Source organism: Hemibagrus wyckioides, linkage group LG02 (assembly GCF_019097595.1).
Source record: "Hemibagrus wyckioides isolate EC202008001 linkage group LG02, SWU_Hwy_1.0, whole genome shotgun sequence".
NCBI classification, from domain to species: Eukaryota; Metazoa; Chordata; class Actinopteri; order Siluriformes; family Bagridae; genus Hemibagrus; species Hemibagrus wyckioides.
Window position 1 is genome coordinate 3299262 of NC_080711.1, and position 23492 is coordinate 3322753.

The 23492-nt window shown below is 37.9% G+C and overlaps 1 protein-coding gene across 3 annotated transcripts in view; it reads left to right on the plus strand.

Annotated features, from left to right (window-relative positions):
• Positions 1-582: 582 nt before the first annotated feature.
• Positions 583-23492, plus strand: part of LOC131363955 (multidrug resistance-associated protein 1-like) — a 37796-nt gene continuing 14886 nt past the window's right edge. For 2 of the 3 annotated variants that reach the window (XR_009206405.1, XM_058406961.1), the window contains exons 1-11: positions 583-841; positions 14513-14689; positions 14762-14887; positions 16919-17056; positions 18744-18869; positions 19032-19096; positions 19881-20009; positions 21035-21241; positions 21387-21564; positions 22797-22958; positions 23149-23241. Coding sequence is in view for 2 of the 3 variants with exons in the window: in XM_058406961.1 (XP_058262944.1) it covers positions 800-841; positions 14513-14689; positions 14762-14887; positions 16919-17056; positions 18744-18869; positions 19032-19096; positions 19881-20009; positions 21035-21241; positions 21387-21564; positions 22797-22958; positions 23149-23241 (1443 nt within the window). In the remaining variant the exon portion in view is untranslated. Of the gene's footprint in view, positions 842-14512; positions 14690-14761; positions 14888-16918; positions 17057-18743; positions 18870-19031; positions 19097-19880; positions 20010-20884; positions 20934-21034; positions 21242-21386; positions 21565-22796; positions 22959-23148; positions 23242-23492 lie in introns of those variants that run through there. The other variant, XM_058406973.1, reaches the window with a different exon arrangement.

The following is a 23492-nucleotide window of genomic DNA, read 5'->3' on the forward strand; positions in this document are numbered from 1 at the left end:
TTATGGTCAAGAGTTCACCTCATGGTCATATATTATATTGTACTGCCAAAGTGTGATGGTCTGCATTTGTCTGGGTGAGGATTCTGTGCTTTCTGGCACTGGTTTAGTGAATAAAACATTATAAACATGCATTATAATGTATTATATATCTTTGTGGTGCAAAGGCTACTGCTGTCTCATAATTGTATAATAGTTATTATTATTATTCCATATATCATTATTTATATATATATATATATGACCTTAAATCAAAATTCTGCAGTAATTAAACCATCAGCAAGCTAATAACCTAATTAGCTTATAAATCTGTACATGATATGCAGATAAATGTGGTCACATTATGAGGTTCTTTCATTTCTTAAACTGAGAACATTTATAATGTGTAATAAAGGTTCATTAGGAGTTATTAGTGTCATGTTCTCCTGTTAGGTTTAAAAGTGTGTGTGGCTGGATGACTTCTGGCACACCAGAAACGGAATTACAAAGAGAAAGTGTGTGAGAGATTGAGGGAAGTCTGGCACCCTCCCTTTAGAGAGGGGGGAGAGAGAGAGAGAAAGAGAGAGAGAGAGAGAGAGAGAGAGAGAGAGAGAGAAAAGAAGCAGCTTATTAAAGAGGCTGGCACACTAACCTGCACTCAGACTGCACTCTCCAGAGTGTGTGAATGTGAATGAGAGAAAAAAAAAAAAGCTGTGGGACCGGTCCTCAGACCTCCGACGGAGCGGTGGAGAAAAAGTCTGCCTGAGTAGTGCATACTTACGGTGGAAGTGGAGAAGAGTGCAGAGGAAAGGAAGGCGTCTGGATGGACAAGCTTTGCACTGACAGTGGCCTGGACCCACTCTGGGTGAGAAACACTGAGAGATATAGATAAAGAGAGAGAGAAGTAGAGGGAGGTATGCATTAACCTGTGTGCACATTCAAAACTGATGAGGGAAAATATATTAGGCTGACTCAAATGAAAACAAAGATTTTTGCAAAGTTTATAGAAACTCTGTGTGTGTATAGATATGATTGTATTTCTTTACAAGCAAGTGATCCAGCGCTTAACACGTTTCCGTACTTTTTTTATTATTATTACTATTTAATTCACTAATACTAATGTCACATTTTTACGTTTTTTTTTTTGTTTTTTTTATTTGACTCACCCTGACAGACAAAAGTTTTTTGTGATAGAGAAAGAACAGATATCTTGTCAACTAATTTGGATTTAAGTGCAGCAGGTAGAAATGCTACCTAACACCATCAAGGGTTCCCTGTTTGATTCTGATGCTGGGTTCTGGTTCAGCTCGCATCTCTAGGGGTTTCTTTCAGGTTGTGTAGTTTCACCTTCCAAAAACATAACAGGCCATGATTAAGCGTGTGAGTGTGTATGTGCATGGACTGCCTTTCCAGCCGGGGTGTATCCTGATCTCATCCCAGGATTCCCAGGAGAGGTTCGGGATTCACCCTGTCCAGGATAAAACTCTTGCTTATATATAAAATCACTGAATGAATGAAGGAATATTGTGCTCAGGTGTTTAAATCATAAAAGTTTAAATATGTTTAAATCATTAAAACATAAAGGTTCAATCCTTTTTTAATGCTTAAATGTTACTTATATCATAGAAATACGCAAATACATGCTCCTAAATTAAATTATTTTTATATTTTACCATTGCAGGTTTATTAAATCTTCACTGAACTTAATGACGGCACCAATTATGCCAGTTACTTTTATATGAACCTAACAAACGTTTAATTATTAATAAAGTGTTTTTTACCACTACTCGAACAGGAAAAAAAAGTTTATGGCAAAAAATAAAGTAGTAAAGTATTTTTGTAAACATTTACATTTGTTGTAGCCGATAAATATGCTAATGTTACCACACCAGTAAGCAGAGGTGGGTAATAACCAATTACGTTTACTTCGTTACATTTACCTGAGTAAATTTTTTGGGTAATTGTACTTTTAGAGTATTTTTTTAAAAGATGTGTACTTTTGCTTTTACTCAAGTACATTTTTAGTGAAAAAACTTTACTTTTACTTCGCTACATTTGGCAGCGTTCCTCTGTTACTGTCAAATGCTAATAATTAATATGAGATTTTAAAATAATTAGTTTATATGGCTTGTTCACAAGTCTCGCGAGACTTTGGAGAGGCTGCTTCGCGAGAGTCTGTTACGGATCTCCCGCTTGCATGTTTAGAGGATGAAGCAGAAGCAGAGGAAGACGTGTGCGAGTTAACGGAGGCAGATCACCCATGGCCTCAAGTTCAGTCTATGTCCATTTGAGTTCAGTCTATGTCCACTTCAGTTATGTCCATTAATGGTCATTTGGTAACTATGGGCACATTGACCTTATTTTAATAGCACATTTCTCACACTGTCCGAATGTTTTTCCTCATATTCCCTCTCGTGCAAGCAATGACCAATATCTTGTGAACCTTACAAACAACTCAGGTTCATGAACAAACGTTCATTCTAAACGTCTGGACAATTTCACACCCATTTTCCACAAAACTACATCAATTTTACAGCACACTGTGACGTCATGCATTTATACACAAATACAGACACCTCAACAAAGTGTAGAACATACATACAAAACAAAAACGGGATTGTATTTGATTTTATTCCTACCTAAAGAATGCATGTACTTATAAAATGCATATATTATTATTATTTCATCAGAGGATTGACCTTCCCTTTTGTTCTCTGTTAGCTTGTTTAAATGCAGATGCTGACAAGTTTGTGTTGTGAATGGGAAAATAAAGACAGAGTTAACTGTTAGAGAAACACCTGGGTGTGTTTGAGATTTTATTGCAAATGACAGGTCATGTAATGTTAATGTGGCCATCACTGGACTGAGATGTGGCCATCACTGCACTGAGACAGGCTACTGTACTTCAACCTATGTTTTATAAAAGCAGAACAAAGAGACTTTTAAGGAGAGGTGTGTGAAAGCCTCCCAAGTAGCTTGAAATTCTGGTTTATCAGATCAGTAACTAGTAACTAGCTACTTGAGTAGTTTTTTCATCCGATACTTTTTTACTCTCACTCAAGTAACTATTAAGATTGTTACTTTTAGTTTTACTTGAGAAAATATTTCTATAAGTACTTGTACTTTTACTTGAGTACAGATTTTGGATACTCTACCCACCTCTGCCAGTAAGGAATATCACGGCAGCTTTCTCCAACTCTGAGGCGTTAGCATTATGCTAACCGGAGACGACTATAAACCGCACGTCACCAGTACAAGCGCTGTGCGAGACGCGTCTCCGTTATTTTAGCAAAGTCAACTTAAGTTAGATTTCTTTATGGGTTGTTTTGAGGTTGTTGGGTTTTTTTTTTACGTAAACAAAATTAAAAAAAAAAAAAGTATTATCAACACAGAGAAAACAAGAGAGGCACAAATAAAGTGAGAGACGAAAACGAATAGAGGATGTTTAATCAATAAAAGTTAAAAACAAAGCACCAAAGTGGAGAAAGAAATGTACAGGGAAGTTCAGGACTTAATATCATGTTATATTTTAACCTAATAACTCTGAATTAAACACATTATCATACTTAATATCTCATTCTTTCGACATAATAAATAGACAAATATTTTGTTTTTATGACATCGATGCAATATATAATCAATGTACACTTAACATTTAACAATTTATTAACGCTAACATTAATATTTCCTAGTTTTTATAAGCATAGAATTTCATATACTTATGTTAACAAATAATTTACAGCAGGCTTACATTTCTCATTTCCTATGATTATATTAGCTTACAATTCTTATTTATTGTGCTTTTTATCCAGGTAGTAAGTAAATGAATTCATTTTTTATATTAAATCACCCATTACAGGTTTATTAAATCTTCAATGAACGTTAAATCTAACGTTTAATGACGTCACCAAGTATGGCGGTTCCATCTATCTAGCTAGTGTTATATTAGCCTAACAAACTGTATAATTGAGTAAAAGAGGGTTTTTTGTACACAAATATTTGGTTTTCATGACATTGTTGTGACATTTAATCAAGGTACACTTAACATTTAATTTATTTATGCTAATATTACTATTTCCTAGTGTTTGTAAGCATACAATTTCATATAATTATATTAGCTTATAATTTTTGTTGTCTTTATTTGTCACATATACATAGTGAAATTCTTTCTTCACATATCCCTTCCTTAGGGGTTGGGGTCAGACCACAGGGTCAGCCATAATGCAGCACCACTGGATCAAGGTGGGTTGGGGGACCTTGCTCAAGGGCCCAACAGTGGCAGCTTGGCATTGCTGGGGCTTGAACCCCAATCTTCCAATCAATGACCCAAAGCCTTAACCACTTGAGTTACCACCGCCCTAATAGAACAGCTACAGCAACTACAGCATTAGTTTACATGATTTGGCTTACATTTCTTATTTCCTATGATTATATTAGCTTATCCTTTTTCTCAGGTAGTAAAAGTAAGTCAGATTTAGCTTTAAGGGAATTCTATAAACAATATACAGCACATTTACTGTTTTTCACTTAAACAGCGTTCAGGCACAGGACGTCAAGAAGAGGGACAGAGTCTCTGCAGTGTAGTAAAATTGTTCTGTGTGTGTGTGTGTGTGTGTGTGTGTGTATTATTCCAGTAAATGATCACTGTTTTCAGTGTTAAATGAGTGAGTCATAATCCCTTTCCACTGATTCACTGGGACAGAATTTCTTCAACTCATGTGGTTAAAGATCATTCACACACACACACACACACACACACAGGCTCTTTTATTAAGTCGATCTGTGTGCAGAGCAAAGGATTAGCTAGCCAGTGATTTTACATTTGCATAGTGACATATGAGAGGCGATACACACTGTCACATTTAGTCTGTTTTAAATCAGGTACACAGAACATGAATCGGAGTTATATGTTTTCCAGAAAAGTGGTCAGTCACTGTGATGACCACTTGAGTGTTGAGCAATCTCTATAGGTTATGTAGGTAATGATTTGCTAACACAGTAGCAGCCATTTGATTACACAACAGCTTATATAATACCATGTTTCATTCATTTACGGTGGTAGCCATTTTTGCTACCGTTTGTTTACAGTTCATCTGTGCCAGTGCTAGCTAGCTAGCCATTCAGACAGGTAACAAACTGACATGCCTGTTCTGCAGGTGTTTGCTAGGTCTTTATGATTATCTAATGTACTAAATAAAAAAACTAATCGAAAGGTAGATTTCTCTGACGAAGGTTTAGACACAATTTGACTGATTAAAGCACAATTGGGTTAAACATGTGAATGATTTCAGCTGATAATTACCTATGGCTTTTCCCCCACAGTTATGTAGCTAGCTCTTTAGCCTTACACATGCATATTAGCTTTGTACAAGTTGTACAAGCATCTAAGACAGAAGGTTGTATTAGTGTGCGATAAACACTGATGAAATACAAACGGTCCCCATCATAGTGCACTCAGATGTTTGGAGTCTACTGTAGGGGATGTGGTAGCTTAGTAAATAAAGCATTGGACTACTGATCAAGAAGGTTGTGAGTTTGGATCCCATGACCACCAAGCTGAGCAAGTCGCTTAACCCTCAATTGCTCAGTTGTATAAAACATGCTAAATGACAGAAATGTAAATGTTGTGCTATGATCTGGCACAGTGAGGTCTCTCAGGCAAGGCCAAATGTTTCATCACGTTGGTTAAAGCACAAAGTGCATTGATTGAACATGTGTTTGGTTTTCTCTAGCCAACACAGGTTTTCTGCACAGGTCAGCAAAGCAAGAGGAGCTGTGTGGCTGTGCTCCAGTCCAAACTTTCTTAGCAAAATAAATCCATGGTTAGAAACCTATACTGAATGCGTACAAATAAACAGAAAAATTAAGGAAAGAAGGAAAATACACCGATCAGGCATAACATTGTGAGCAGTGCCAGGTGAAGTGAATAAGACTGATGATCTCCTCATCATGGCACCTGTTAGTGGGTGGGATATATTAGGCAGTAAGTCAACATTTTGTCCTCAAAGTTGATGTATTAGAAGCAGGAAAAATGGACAAGCGTAAGGATTTGAGCGAGTTTGACAAGGATGGCCGAATTGTGATGGCTAGACGACTGGATCAGAGCTTCTACAAACCTGCAGCTCTTGTGGGGTGTTCCCGGTCTGCAGTGGTCAGTATCTATCAAAAGTACCCTCTAAGTCCTGTAAGCATCCATGGGCCCCACATCATAACTTGCAGGACTTAAAGAATCTGCTGCTAACATCTTGGTGCTAGATACCACAGCACACCTTCAGCACATGCCTTGATGGGTCAGGACTGATTTAGATTGTTTCAACAACAAGCTAAATGCCCAAACATGGGTTTAATGAAGTAGAAGTGTTTAATGGTCAGTTACCAGGCTTATTTTGGATCATTGTTGTATTGTTGAAGCCAGACTTCAGTTTCAGACCGACCGCTCTAGAAATTTACTGGAATCCATTTTGCCAAACAACCCCACAGCTTAGTAGATGCCCAGTGCTTCATGCTCCATGCTCTGTCCCGATGCTTAATAGCTTTCAGTGTGTTCTTTTCACCAAATCTTCCTTTCCTTTTCTTCCAAACACACAGTATAGCTTCAGTGGTTGTGTCCAAAGAGTTCATATGAAAAATTAGACATGTAAATAAGTGTCTGAAGTAAAACGAAATAAAGAGAATAACGTACAATGTACAAAAATACGTGTGAACTGCAAAAATCACATTTGTCAATTTCACGTGAGTCACGTGACTTGTTACGATTAGTTAGATGTGAAGCTCCTGTGACTTTTTATATGAGGCTTTTCATTTCTGTTCATTTTCATTCATTATTACTACTTCCAAAAATCCCCTTGTTGCCGAGGGTTGGAGCACAACCCGTTTTGCAAAGCAAGGTATCGAGAAGCAAGTCTTTTAATCTGCAGGACCCGAAATTTCCTCATGACTAATGTTTAAACAGTGACACACATGGTTTACTGTAAGAAGCTGATATTTCTGGAACGCCAGGACAGTAAAGTAAGAGCAAGCGAGTCAGCTTCAGCTCCAGGTGTTTATGAACAACGTAATGACAATAACATATAAAATCAGAAGCTCACTTTGGCGTGGGTGATTTTGCTGAAGGGCATCATTTTCTTTCTGGTATTTGAGCGTAGCCTGGAAGTCATGTCAGGTCACAGCTTGCTCGTTTTTTACCTTCATGTTTTCAGCAGTCATCTTTGCACAGATGAAATTACTAAATGCCAGTAGATCCAAAACTAACATACATGACACCCGTAGACAGGGTTTGAAGCACAGCCAAAGTAGGGCAGTGAAAATGAAGTAGTATGTCATGTAGTCCCTTTTAGACTAATGCTCTTTAATTGGTCACTTGAGTTTTCCATAAAAGAATTTGCTGAACAGTCTACTTTTCTTCTTGTTGGAATCTGAGTGGCAGAAACCAGGGCAGGGCAAGTGATATCTTATATTTTCAGCTTCAGTTGCTTATCAGCAACATCAGGACAACACTTTTACCTCCAGAAGTTCAGGTTGCGTGCTAAAGCATATAGGTTTCTTCAGTGACTGGAGCGCAGCAGCTCAAGTCTGGTCAGGTCAGGTCCGATTTAATTCATGATACAATATAGATAATACATTTCCCCGATCCGACAAATGCACACACACAAACAAGATTTAAAACAAGATTATAAACATACAACAGAAAATACATTTTCTTGTTGTGTGATACCGACTTCCCACCGTTGCGCATACATTCTGATACAAGATTCAACAAGCAGCATGATTAACCTGATAATAAACCTCCAAACTGCTTCATGTGCACACAGTGAATGGGGAATGCCATTCACCTGATGACGACGATGACGATGATGATGATGATGATGATGATGATGATAGGGTGTCCACATGCAGGAGTAAACAAATTTTCCCTCCAGCAAGCATGCTAAATGATCTGGAGCTCTAGTTGTGCAACAGCCTTTTGTCTTTTGTTTGAACAATTGTTTACTTGGGAAAAAAAATGTTCTCATATCAGACACAGTGAGTAGTTTATAAAAGCTCTCCGCTACTTATCTCCTGGATGATCTATTCAGTCACAGAGCCACAGCATGTGCCGTCTGATAACTTCTGTTTGACCTCCTGACACAGATTCCTGCGAGTCTATTTCTCGAGTTTCTACGGCAACATCTCTTCTACATCCTTCATAAAAATTATAGTGAGATTTGTGGAGTCATGACATTTCCTCCTTCTTCCTGTAACTTGTTTTGATCTGTAAATTATTATGATGATTAATCAAATATAAAAATAGGTTGATGACAAAGGGAAGCCTTTTACAATGATCCCAAAAGCACATAACTGTCCTGCTTAGAGATTAAGATACACTATATTGCCAAATGTCTTGAGACACCCCTCCAAAGAAACTTGACTGGCCTGCACAGAGTCCTGACCCTAATACGTTTGAGATGAATTAGAGCGGAGACTGTGAGCCAGACCTTCTCATCCAACATCAGTGCCTGACCTCACAAATCTAGAGGGATGGTCAAAAATTCCCATAAACACACTCCTAAACTTTGTGGAAAGCCTTCCCAGAAGAGTTGAAGCTGTTATAGCTGTAAAGGGCGGGACAACTCCATATTACATTCATGTGCATGTAAAGGCAGACGTCTCCGTTTTGGCCTGGTTCACAGTGAACACAAGGTGTTCTATGGGGTTGAGGTCAGGACAGTCAAGTTCCTCCACACAAAACTCACTCATCCATGTCTTTATGAACCTTGCTTTGAATACTGGTGTGCAGTCATGTTGGAACAGGAAGGGGTCATCCCCAAACTGTTCCCACAAAGTTGGGAGCATTTAATTGTGCAAAATGTCTCAAAATGGTACACTGAAGCATTAAGAGTTCTTTTCACTGGAACTAAGGGGCTGAGAAAAACCCCTGAAAAACAACACCTGAATTCAATGATTTGGAGGGGTGTCCCAAAACGTTTGGCAAAATAGTGTAGTTCCACTGAAAGTACATCACTCTACAGTCTATCTCTGTATAAGTCCCTAAATCTACTCCAAAATTCTGTACTTCATTATTTTGTTGCATCTAACTGCACCACTGTGAAGTCTATGACTCTGCTTCTTCTTCTATGGAGCTGATCAGCTGAATCTAGTGCCACTTTCAGTTTCTGCTGCAACAGTGCAGCACAGCAGTTTACACCTTTCTTACCAGGCTCCACAGCATGTTTCACTTCAGGCTACAGAGGAAAGATAATGCATCAGCCAAATGTGTGCAAGGGTTCTGGTTTTAGTGTGAAACCCCACAGTGTTTGTCCTCAGACCAACCTACCAAGCAAACAGTTATAAGTGCATGCACAGCATGGCTTTTCTGCCTTCGTCGCATCTTCCCTCTTTCTTTCTGTGCCATATTTCGTGTAGAAATGGCACTGAAACTCCTCAGCATTACTGATGATGTGCCAGTTGTCCTGGTCTCTTATGGTGTCAGGCCAAAAATGCCTTCGAACCTGCGTGCAATATTTCTCAATGCAACTCAACTGAAGCCTGAAGCACGTAAAGCAAAGTGGAAAATGTATCAACCCAAAAATGTCTTGGTCAGCGCATTTCTCTGTACTTATTTGACTCACTAAAGCTAGAAAAATTGTAATTTGTCTGATTAACCAGACCATTTGTCCTAACAAGAATGTTTGAGTATTATTGTCATGTTAATACGGCCAAAAAAAAATACAGAGGTCAAGCTTCAACTGGTTTGTTAATGTAACATTCACACAAGCATGTAATTAAATAAATGGTTATCTTTGACCTGGAGGTAGAGATCGGATGTTTAGCAAGTTCAACTTTTCCCAGTTGCTCACCTGAGCCTTCATTTATTTACTCCACCTCATGTTAAAAAAGACAACTGTGAGTCACAGTATGCTAGGTCAGTGTGTGATCTAATACTAAATTACACAACACCACTTAGCATAGCTGGTTTATCAACTTTTACCTACAGTTCAAGGTTCCATAAAGAATTTCATCTTGTTTAGCTTTCACTATCAGGGAATTCACCATGCCTGAGGCTCTTAACAGTGTACTGTGAATGTGTGGGTGTAAATCTGGCTTGTTCTTGTGAACTGGTTCTCATATGATTGGTTTTACCTGGTGAGACTCCATCTGATGGCGCAACCATTTGGGGAAATTTGTTATCCTTTTAAACCCTTCACAGCATTTTGTGTTGATTTTTTTTCCCCCCTTTTTAATAAAGTGGACGGTGAGTGTAAAATACCAAAGCATACTTGTTTAAAGGCTGGAGATGGATAAAGCCTTGGGCATATAGGATTCAGAGAAAATAGGGATTATGTGAAGATAGTGTTCTAGGAAATAGGACTCGTTTCTAATATACTGCCCTGGGAATACAAGACCCTATGAACTTCGGACCATTTGAACTTGTGTCGCTGTTAATATAGTATCCTGGGAACATATGGCGCTGTACTAACAAAGAATGTTGGGGCCTGGGTAGAACTTTGACAATATTAGGGTTTAAATACTATAGGTATTCTATGGGAATATATAGCCTTGGAAATACCAGGCCCTAGAGACATTATCTTGTGAAAACAGATCCTGGGGAATATATGGTTCTAGGCATTTTGGACTATAGTAACACAGTTAAATAGAGAATCCTGACAATATAGAACCAAAGGAATACTGTATGACATTCCAGGAGGCTAGAACCATAGGACCAAAATGTTTAAATGGAAATCTGAGCTCTGTTAATATAGATCTAGAGCACATATTCACCTCATGGACCTGAAAATACATCTCCGGATATATAGAACCATGGGAATAGAGGAACTTGGGTACACGTGGACCTGGAAATAGAGCCTTGGAATATATACGATCCTTGAAACATAGAGCCCTGGGTATATAGATCCATGGGAATATAGTGTCATGTGAACATGTGGGCTGGGTAATAGAGCCCTGGGTATACAGAACCTAGGGAATGTAGGCACTTGAAAATAGAGCTGTGGTACTATTGAACCTGGGGGATATAAAATCATCTGAATGCATGACCCTGGAAATAGAGTCCAAGGAGCATCTAAATGAATAAATTTGAAAAATAATTATTATTTGGCAGACACCCTTATCCAGAGCAACTTACATTTTATACAACTGAAGGTTAAGCCCTTGCTAAGGGGCCCAGCAGTGGAAGCTTGGTGGACCTGGGGTTTGAACTTGCAACCTTCCAATCAGTAATCCAACACCTTAACTACAACGTGTGTATCTATCTATCTACTAAGCTAACACATTTTACAAGAAAGACAGAACATGTTCAAACCTGACCTCTTGACAGTGGTCATTTCTTTGATAACTCATACATGTAACGTGGCTAAGAGCGCACATACAGTGGAACCTGGACATACGAATGCCCTCCCTTATAAATTTTCTCCTTAAAAAATTTTGCAAGGCGTATGAAGCATTTTTGGCATATGAAGGAACCGAACTGAACTGAATGCCGGCTAGATCGACAGATAGGTGGCGTGGGTGGTCTGTTCTATTTTTAGCCCAAGCTTGATGGCATGACTTCCTGTGAGGAGCCTTGACATGGAATGCTTGGCTTGGGTCAGTTCTTTGTAAGCAGCCGTACAGTTTACATACACTTCAGATTGGGAATATTGGTCATATTTTTGGGCGGCTGGAACGGATTATCTTCATTTACATTATTATTTATGGGAAACTTTGTTTCATAGTACAAACTTTCACCTTAAGAACTCGCCTCCAGAACCGATTAACTTCCTACGCTGAGGTTCCACTGTATTAGCATAAAGTTAGCTACATTATCTGTAATATCGGATTGTTTATTAGTTAGTGGATATGCAGCAACAGTGCAAAGTGTTGTCTTTTCTATTGAGTTGTTTCACAATCATTGTGTTACTCCTTAATAATGATTTCTAATGAGAACACTCCCAAATTCTTTGTCTGAAAGGGAATTTCCAGTCACAGTTCTATTGGCTGAAAAATACTTTTCCTTTCATATTCTTGTGGCTCGTTAAATTCGAACATCATGATCACAGTTTTTTAACCAACAACCACTTTATGCCTAATTTCTAAAAAAGATAGCTAGCATGATGCAAATTAACTGATTGCTACTAGCCAGTTGTTACAATACACACAAAACTGTCATGATGAATACAAAGCTTTAGTAGCAGCAGAAAGCAGTGACAGTATCAGATCTCTTTCTCAAGGTCATCTCTTGTTAAAGTTCAAATCAATATGACAACAAACTGGCTAGTAGCGATCAGCTAATTTGCAGAAATTAGGAATAAAGTGGCTGTTGGTTAGCTTTAGCTAATGATTCCTGTGTAACTTTGGTGAACAAAGCATTAATTTATCATCAGTAACTAAAATGAGTGTGTGAGACTGACATTTTTTGACGTTTTATCTGAAGAATTTTCCCTTTAATTTTTACTTTTACTTCAAGGAAGAAAGTGATTTGGTTCCAAAATGAACCTATGATTATCTTTAGACTTTTTCCGTGGATTAGATAACTGTGATTCATACTGAGTCAGAAGTCCTGGCTGATTGACTACATTAAGTTAAAGGGGGACACTGTGTGCTTTTCATCTTTTTATTTTTTCCTGCTCAACTGCCGCCTTAAAACAAATACATTTAGACCTTTAGAATGTGAAGTAATGGACTGAAACGAACGCTGTGTAAATATCCAGGGTTAGCAAGTCTGCTAAAAAATAAAAAAGCTCTTTTACAGTAAACAGAATCAGACGTCACATGGCAGTGAGTGGGGCATGCCGGCGCATGTGTCAGTGTGTGTTCATGTCTTATACAGCTTTACACACACACACACACACACACACAAACATTTAAATGTCTCGAGTTTACCAGAACATTTAAGTTGCCCTCTAGGTATAAACCTAAATGAAAGAGATAGCGTGTTAAAAGGAGGGGTCGATTTGCACAGATTTAATGCAGAAACTCTACACCTACACACACGTTCTCGGGAATGATTTTAAGGCCTAAAGCAAATATTTAAAAAGTTTTAAACGGCATTTCTGAATATCTATATTTTTTAATAGTGATACGGCAGATGGGACATGCATGAGCAGGTCTGGAGAGTGAAAAGCTTTGACATTGTTTCCCACGGAATGTCTGAAGATTAGTGAACCCAGACTAATGAAGTAAAAATATACCAAAACGACAAGATTACACAGCTCTTTAGACATCTTCATGAGTGATATAATACATCATATTCTTTTATAATGCTCGGGACTTGGCACTGTATGATACTGTGTTAGTTAGTATTTAATATTAGTATTAGAGTTCAGTTTCGGTTAATATGACAGATATTGGGGGTTTAGGAGATTATTATGATGGATATTTTGAGTGTATTGTGTGTATTTGAGCTTATATGAATACTACAGGTGTAATATGTCCTTTAATATGTACTATAGACACAAAGATGGTTTAATACATTATTAGATATTTCTAAAACCTAATACAGTAAAATAAATAAAATAAAATAAAAAAAAATAAAATAAAATAAAATAAAATAAAATAATAATAATTATTATTATTAATACATTAGTACATATTTTTAAACAGACAAATAATAATAACAAACATGATTACTATTATTATTATTATTATTATTATTATTATTATTATTATATAAAATACAGCATTTATATTGATTATTTTGTCAAATTTATTTTTTTAAAAATATGGTTAAAAGTTTTGGTTAAAATGGCTATTATGAGTTTATATTATTATTTATATATTCTGACCAATCAGAATAGAGAAATCGACCACCATGTTACATAAACAATATTATTAGATATAGAATGTGGAATTAATTTAATACATACAGTATATAAAGTTATTCCATGCTTACATTATAAAATTACAGATTAATAAATTTATATTAATTACATTAATTATATTATGTTTATATTATGGTCATATTATAGGTATGCAATTATTATTGTTATTATTATTATTATTAGACTATATTTTAGGGGGCTTTTTCTTTTTGTTTTTTATTATAAATATTTATCTAAAATATAAATTATTATAAATAACATCTAATGAATTTTGTGTTAAAGTTTACTTAGAATGTATATGGTACATATAGTAATTATTATAATTATTTTTTTATTAATTATTAATATTATTATGATTATTTTTTAGTTTACTTTATTACAAAGTGTAATATTAAGTTCAATAGTTTAATCATTATGATTAATAGTTGATATTTTACTTTAATTAAAATAGATATCATGAATATAATAGATTTATGTCATGTGTCGATTACAGAATGGGTTTTATTGTCCATATAAGAAAATTGATTTTGCTTACACTGACACACACACACACTGTACTGGGAACATGAGGGGGAAAAAAAACTAAAACTAGTAACTAAAACTAAAACTTAAACTAATAGCAGTAGAACTGGTATTAAAGATTAAAAAAGTATTTTGCTTAACCCAGAAGGACACGTAATGATATGTTCTATAATATCTTTATACAGAATTGAATGTGTGTGTTATTTTGTGTCTGTGTTCAGGACTGGAACGTGACGTGGTACACATTAAACCCGGACCTGACGAAGTGTTTTCAGCACACGGTTCTTGTCTGGTTCCCCTGTTTCTATCTGTGGCTTTGCTGTCCATTTTACGTCCTCTACCTCCGACGCTTCCATCATGGCCGCATCTCCTTCTCCAGACTCTGCTGCGCCAAAACAGTGAGCAAAAAACATGTGGTCATTAACATCATTGTAGTAGACAAGATCTACATCGTGTGTGTGTGTGTTTAGGTTCTGGGTGTGTGCTTGGTGTTATTCGGTATTTTGGAGCTGCTTTATCTGCTGTTTGAGAGGAAAGCAGCGATCAAACACCACATGGTTTTCCTCCTGAGACCCGTCATTCGCAGCCTTACCATGGTACAAAAATCTCTCCTTCTCTTTATCTTTTCCTCATAAAGTCTCAACTTTACAACTAACTTCCATTACAAACTATTTTTTAAACAGATATCACGGTGTACTGTCTCTGTCTTAGTGAATATGTGTATACATTTTTACAAAAGATAACGGTGGTACTTACTGTAACGACTCGGAGACTATCCGATGCATCGGTCAGCTTTCAGCAGGAAGGAATTAGTGTTATAATATAACACTATTATAACTCAGAAATTATGTTGACCTGTTAGATGCTCAGAAGACCTTGGTCACACAATTCCACATGAATATTAACTGTTACAGAAAGGACATTATTTACTAGTCCAGTGTCACCCAAATGAGGATGAGGTTCCCTTCTGAGCCTGGTTCCTCTTAAGGTTTCTTCCTCAGGGAGTTTTCCTCACCACCGTCACCTCAGGCTTGCTCATTAGGGATAAATATTAGGAATAAATATTAACTTAACCTTAAACTTTATCATTTCTATTTTATGCGTCTATGTATGTTCTGTAAAGCTGCTTGTCCACTGTTAAAAGCGCTAGACAAATAAATTGAATTGAATTAATAACGTTATATTTCTTCACATACATTTGTTATAAGTGGATAATCTCACATGGACCTAAGAACTCCTCCAGTAATCATAAAGACTGTCCTGTGCTCACCCCAGGACTCACAGGACAGTGTCTATGGTATCCATTTCTAAAAACTATAAACTATACATATAAAACTGAATTGAATATAAGCAGAGGATTGTGGGATTGACCTAAAAATAAGAACTACAAGAAGCCTTTATTATTATCTCCACGTATACATTACAGCACAGTGGAATTAATTTCTTTGCATATCCCAGCTGAGGGGCAGCTATGATACAGCACCTCTGGAGCAGGGAGGGTAAAAGGCCTTGTTTAAATGCCCAAGTGGAACTTGGTGGTGCTGGGGCTTGAACCCTAATCCTCCAGTCAACAACACAGAGCCTTTACCACTTGAACCACCACTGCACCATAATAAAAAAACTCTAATAAAATCCATAATTTTTTGGTTGTTCAATCACCGAAATGGCTCTTTTGTATCTGAGATTCATCTCCCAGTGTACAGAGCCAGAGGTTCGACTCAGAATTACAAAACATCTCTGATTAGAAGATTCCTGATCAGACATGATCTTTGGCATTCGATTACCTGCTGATTGGTGTCATTGGATGTATCCCCAACCTCATCTCCAGAAAGAGTGACGCTGATGCAGCTTCAGTCTGTCCGGCTTCCTTACCTCTTTATCTGTACTCTCAAACTCGCATGCTAACGCATCATCAGTAGGTGTGTCTCACTCATCATTTCATATCATCGATTCAAGATTCGAAGAACTTTATTAATCCCATTAATAAAGGCGGGATTGCTTTGCCATGTTACAGTTGCTCTAATTAAAATGGAAGAGACAGAGAAAAGAATATATACTATATACAAGAAGAAGACTGAAAAGAAAGAAAAAGTAAAAATAAAGCATAATATAGAATAAATAAATACAGATACTGTACAAATAATAGTGTAGAACTGTAATTGGTGATTGTAATGTGCATGAAAGGCCAATAATTACTATAGCACCCATTATTGATTATTGCACATGAAAATGTCCCAACACTTAAAGAGAGGAATTTAAGAACAGTTTGATTGCCACAGGGATGAATGATCTCCTAAAGCCATAGTTTAGCTATTGAGCTTCAGCTTCAAAAATGCATGAGTGATAAAAGAAGCTCATTCGGTTTCAGGAGCTATCATGGAAGCCTGACGGTTATCCCTGAGGCTTGATTAATTGTTTAATTACCGCCATTGTAGCTGTGCTAGCAATCAGGACATCAGGACTGCTGACTTCTTACAGGAATAATGACAGCAAAGCAGCAACCAACAACATCGGATCAGAACACATCACAAATATTACACATGAATGAAAAGTTTGGTTTCTCAACTTTCTGTTATGTTGGTAGTTTGAGACTTTGTGTGTGTGTGTGTGTGTGTGTGTGTGATCAGGTCTTGGCAGTGTGTATCATCCATCTGGAAAGAATAATGGGATGCCGCTCCTCACTTTTTCTTTTTCTCTACTGGACTATGACGGTGATCTGTTCCATCGTTCCGCTCAGAGCAAACATCCACACCACCGTGGGAGAGGTAGACCTGTCTGTCTGCCTGCCTGTCTGTCTGCCTGTCTGTCTGCCTGCCTGTCTGTCTGCCTGTCTGTCTGCTTGTCTGTCTGTGAAATGACAATAAATATAAAACCTGTTAATCCTTCTACACTAAACATATTTTTATTATGGTTTATAAATGTGTATTCTATAAAGATAATCACACTTAAAGTTCATCATTTAGTTTAGATTCAGTGTGAAGCCACTGATCAGATTAGAGCTCAATTCTGTGTGTGTGTGTGTGTGTGTTTAGTAGAACAATCAAAGCTGTGTTTATACAGCCTCAGTGCTCTCTCTGTCAGCGCACACACACACACACACACACAAACATACACACACAGTACAATTGTCACCATTGTTTACATCCATGTGCTCTATTCAGGTCTGGTTTTATCAATTTACTAAACCCTAATACACACATATCTCTTATAGTATTATTATATAAGTATTACTGAATAATTCATAATACAGGTCTAGGCCACACCTCCTTCACAGTGACTGACAGAAATGTAGACAGAGGCCACACCTCCTTCAAAGTGACTGACAGAAATATAGACAGAGGCCACACCCCCTTATAGTGACTGACAGATATTGAGACAGAGGCCACGCCCCACTTACAGTGACTGACAGATATTGAGACAGAGGCCACGCCCCACTTACAGTGACTGACAGAAATATAGACAGAGGCCACGTCCCACTTACAGTGACTAACAGAAATTGTGGCAGAGGCCATGCCCCCCCTTACAGTGACTGACAGAAATTGTGGCAGAGGCCATGCCCCCCCTTACAGTGACTGACAGATATTGTGGCAGAGGCCACGCCCCACTTACAGTGACTGACAGATATTGTGGCAGAGGCCATGCCCCCCCTTACAGTGACTGACAGATATTGTGGAAGAGGCCACGCCCCACTTACAGTGACTGACAGATATTGTGGCAGAGGCCATGCCCCCCCTTACAGTGACTGACAGATATTGTGGCAGAGGCCATGCCCCCCCTTACAGTGACTGACAGATATTGTGGCAGAGGCCACGCCCCACTTACAGTGACTGACAGATATTGTGGCAGAAGCCATGCCCCCCCTTACAGTGACTGACAGATATTGTGGCAGAGGCCATGCCCCCCTTACAGTGACTGACAGATATTGTGGCAGAGGCCACGCCCCCCCTTACAGTGACTGACAGATATCGTGGCAGAGGCCACGCCCCCCCTTACAGTGACTGACAGATATTGTGGCAGAGGCCATGTCAGAGGCCTTTTACTGCAACTGAACAGTGGAATGTGAAGAGTGGCGTGTTAGCGCAGGTCCAGTGACAATCCTTTCCGGCAATTTGAACTAATTGCTAGCTTTGATGTTCAAGAATTTACTGCCTTTTTCCCAAACACAAATGCCAGGATTTAAGCCTCTCATTATTATTTTGTCACTCAGGGAACATTTAAAATCATACATAAACATGCTTATACATGCGCACACACACACACACACACAATGTGGATGTACATGGTGATCTAGGAGACTAGTTATCTAGTACAGAGATTATTGGGACACGCCTCTGTGTGAGCCTTTTGTCTATAAATCCCACCTCCAGCTCTCTTGAGTATGTAATAAATTATAGATAGAAACACTTTTTCTAATGGAAGTCAAATTTTGAACAAATTGGTGTGTTTTGGCAGGATTTCTCCCAAGGTGCGATGCGACTGGTGGTGTTTTTCTCCTGCTTCTCTCTTGAGCTCGCTCAGCTCATCCTCAGCTGTTTCTCTGATCAACGACCGCTCGCTTTGAAACCAGGCCATGTGATGGTACAGCAGAATTCACAAACAGTCCTCATATCTGTCTGTCTGTCTGTCTGTCTGTCTGTCCAAGTAAATATAACAGAGTGTCTTCAGATGCTCAGATTTCTTTTAAATACTGTTTAACACAACTGTTATCCATTTTAAGTTACTGACTTGTTACTTCTCCAGGAGAACCCATGTCCTGTTGAAGATGCGTCTTTTCTCTCTAAAGCGCTGTTCTGGTGGTTCAGTGGGTGAGTTTTATATAGTGTTTTATACATTTTATACACATCAGGAGACACGAATGCCCTCATCATTTTTAGAAATAATCAGAAATGCACTTTATTCCCTGTAATAATACTAATAATGTTATTAATAATGATAATAATAATGAAATTATTTTTAATTTAAAAAAATTCATTTATTTTTTTGTTTACAAAATTGTTTAACATAAATATTATAAAAGTGAAATGGGTAAGAAAAATAAAAGAAACAAAGAATTTATTTTTTAAATAATTATTTAAATGTTTTTATGACCTTTTTATTAGTAGTAGTATTATTAGTATTATTAGTAGCATTATTAGTAGTAATATTAGTGTTGTTTTTATTATAACATAAGAAACATAAATGATAATATTTTTTACATAAAATCAGATCATTTCCAAAGCTCATAGACCCATTAAAAAAAATAAAAATGCTAGATTAAAACAGCAAAATAATGAAAGATTATTCTTCTAGGGTTTTGTAATATATTTTTGAGACTATAACAAAAATGTAGCGGAACAGATGGAAAAATCCTTCCACCTGAAGTAACTTTAAAACTTTTAAACTCTTAAACATTCAACAAACAACATTAGTGCAAGATTTCAGACTGAGATGATTTCATTTTCTGTACATTTAGAAAAAATAAAACTCAGCCCAGAATGCCTGTAGTACATTGCTGTAATGAATATTTTCTGTATATATAAGGGCTATGGATTAACTGTTTAATTCTAATAACAAAAATGTTGGATGTCATGTGTGTGAACGGTTTCTCAGGCTGGTGGTGAAAGGCTATCGCTCACCTTTAACCTCTGAAGATCTCTGGTCTTTACGAGAAGAAGACACATCGGAAAAGATCATCAGCGACCTGGAGAGAGAGTGGAGCACACAGTGTGCTGAACTACAGTAAGATCTTCTCGCTCACTTAGCTCATGCCATCGCTTACGTTATAGCATCTATAGACAGGTGTTTCATTCCATCACCATATACCTGTATATACATTTACATTTCTTGTATTTGGCAGACGCCTGTCTCCAGATATCTCATTGTTTTATACAACTGAGCAATTGAGGGTTAAGCAGTGCACCAGGTGGACCTGGGATTTAAACCCACAACCTTCAGATCAGTAGCCAAACACCTTAACCGCTAATCTACCACATCCCATTTTCTTCACTATCTTTAAGTCTGAAAAACGTAAATTGTCAATCCACAAAGGGTCCTGTCCTGAAGACACTGAAAAAAATACAGCTTCCAGAAGTCACACACGTTATAGCTGAATTACTAGCTAGCTGTCTAGCTCACATTGATGTGCGCACACACACACACACATACATCTACATGCTACATAGCCATTTCTGCTCCTTTTCCGTGTGGTGCCTGACTAATTTAAAGTGCTTACTAAAATGGCTAAATGAATGAGAATTAGCTATGTAATATTTAATGTTAGCTGGTAATCGTTAGCATTAGCTTTCTGTATGCTAGCTACTGTTAGCTTGCTATATATATTTATATATCAGTGAGCATTAGCTTTCTCTATGTTTGCTATATGACTGACTAGCATTAGACTCCTATATACATCCTAAACCTTTGAATATTTAATGTCTTTGTAGTAATGTAGTAATTGCTTCAAATTTCCTACTGGGATGAATAAAGTATCTATCTATCTATCTATCTATCTATCTATCTATCTATCTATCTATCTATCTATCTATCTATCTATCTATCTATCTATCTATCTATCTATCTATCTATCTATCTATCTATCTATCTATCTAAACTAGGAAGTGGAATTTTACTGAGGAAACCCAAGCGGGATGAGCAATAGACATGGTGAAATATCACAGCAGTGTTACAGGAAATTTAAGGAACTCTTAGAACACCATCAAAAGTTTACATGCCTGTTTACATGCCTGTTTTCCCTCCATGCTCAGGCAGGAGCGGTGTGTGAACGTATCTCGAACCCTGAGCTGCAGGATCACGGAGCAGATGCAGCTCCTGCAGAAACTGCGCCAGGAACAGAGCGCCGGCTTCCTCCTGCTGCGCACGCTAGCCAAAACCTTCGGCCCGTACTTCCTGTCAGGAACGCTCTGCCTGATCTTCCATGACGCCTTCATGTTCTCCATCCCTCAGCTGCTCAGGTCCGAGAGAATCTTCATAGCTCATATAAGATTTGTATTGTACTAAATCAAATGACACAATAAAAGAAACCAGTTTTAAGAGGTTAATATCAATCATCAGGTGGATCCATGTGCAGCGTGATTGTATTTTATTTTCCTCCCTCAGTCTGCTGCTGGACGTGGTGAGAGATAAGGACGCCCCCTTGTGGAAGGGTTATTTATTCGCCTTCTCCATGTTCCTGCTCTCGTGCCTGCAGTCGCTCTTTAATCATCAGTACATGTACAGCTGCTTCACCGTGGGCATGAGGGTCAAAACCGCCATCATGGGTCTCGTCTATAGGAAGGTAGAGTCTCTTATTTGTCACGCCCATCGTTTACATTCTGAAGTCTGACATTATGTACACACATTATACACACACATTATACACGTCCAAAAAAGAAAAGTCACCCACTCTAATATTTCATTGGACCTCTTTTAGCTTTAATTACGGCACACATTCGCCGTGGCATCGTTTCGATAAGCTTCTGCAATGTCACAACATTTATTCCCGTCCAGAGTCGCATTAATTTTTCGCCAAGATCTTGTATTGATGATGGGGAGAGTTGGACCGCTGCACCGCAAAATCTTCTCCAGCACATCCCAAAGATTCTCAGTGGCGTTAAGGTCTGGACTCTGTGGTGGCCAATCCATGTGTGAAAATGATGTCTCATGCTCTCTGAACCACTCGTTCACAATTTGAGCCCGATGGATCCTGGCATTGTCGTCTTGGAATATGCCCGTGCCATCAGGGAGGAAAAAAATCCATTGATGGAATAACCTGGTCATTCGGTATATTCAGGTAGTCAGCTGACCTCATTCTTTGGGCACATAACGTTGCTGAACCTAGACCTGACCGACTGCAGCAACCCCAGATCATAGCACTGCCCCCACAGGCTTGTACGGTAGGCACTAGGCATGATGGGTGGATCATTCATCTGCCTTTCTCCTTACCCTGATGCACCCATCACTCTGGAACAGGGTAAATCAAGAGACTCATCAGACCATTACTCCAGAGTCCAATCTTTATTCTCCTAGCAAATTGAAACCTTTAGGTGATCGCCGATCACGATCATTCAAGATTTTCTTCCTCGGAGATGATGGTTCCCCACTATCCTTCCAGTTTTTAATAATGCCTTAAACAGTTCTTAACCCAATCTTAGTAGCCATCTCCTTAGATATTTTCTTTGCTTGATGAATGCCAATAATTTGACCCTTCTGAAACAGATTAACATCTTTACCACATTCACAGGATGTGTCTTCTGACACGGTTGTTTAAGAAATGAGAAGCTACTCCTTGCATCAGTTAGGGTTAAATAACTTGCCGGTTGTCAGCTGAAACACAATCATCCATGCAGTAATTATCCAATGGGAGGCTCCTACCTATTCGCTTAGTTAAATCCAAGTGGTGACACTTTTTTTTGGATGGACAGTGTATATACACATTATATACGCACTCATAATATTAACATATTAAAATATTAAGAGGTACATAAAATCTTTTTTCTCTCTCTCTCTCTCTCTCTCTCTCTCTCTCAGTCTCTGGTGATCAGCAACACTGCCCGCAGGGCATGTACAGTCGGAGAGATAGTGAACTTGGTCTCCACTGACACTCAGAAACTCATGGACTTTGTTGTGTACTTCAACGCGGTTTGGTTAGCGCCCATTGAAGTCGCTCTGTGTCTTTTCTTTCTTTGGCAGGTACCAGAACAAAAACTTAATTTAATTCATATCATAATTTAATTAGAAAGTAATGCAGAGTTCACTTATTCCTGAAATCTCAGTAGTTTATTGTGTTAATTATAAATATAACCATTAAAATATATAATAAAATCATTCTTGGCAATGGATTCGGATGTTTATGTTTCATTTTATGATTTTCACCCTGAAGCGTTTGGGGCCTTCGGCTTTAGCGGGAATCACTACAGTGATCTTTATCTTCCCTCTGAATGGCCTCATCGCCAAAATGCGCAGCAAACTGCAGGTAAGATGTTCGTTTTCATTATTTATCAGGAACATCCTGATAACATTCAGTAAAACTGGGAACAACACCATCCTTTATTTATTTGCTAGTTTTTGTGGCCAAGAAGTACAAAACAAAATAAATCCAAAAACAGAAGGACGATCCAGACAAACCGGAAAAGGTAGGTATAGTTTCCAAATGGAATTCTTACCTCTGATTGGACGAGATATCTGTCACTCAGGATAAACAAGCAGTAGGAAATTGTGTATCGA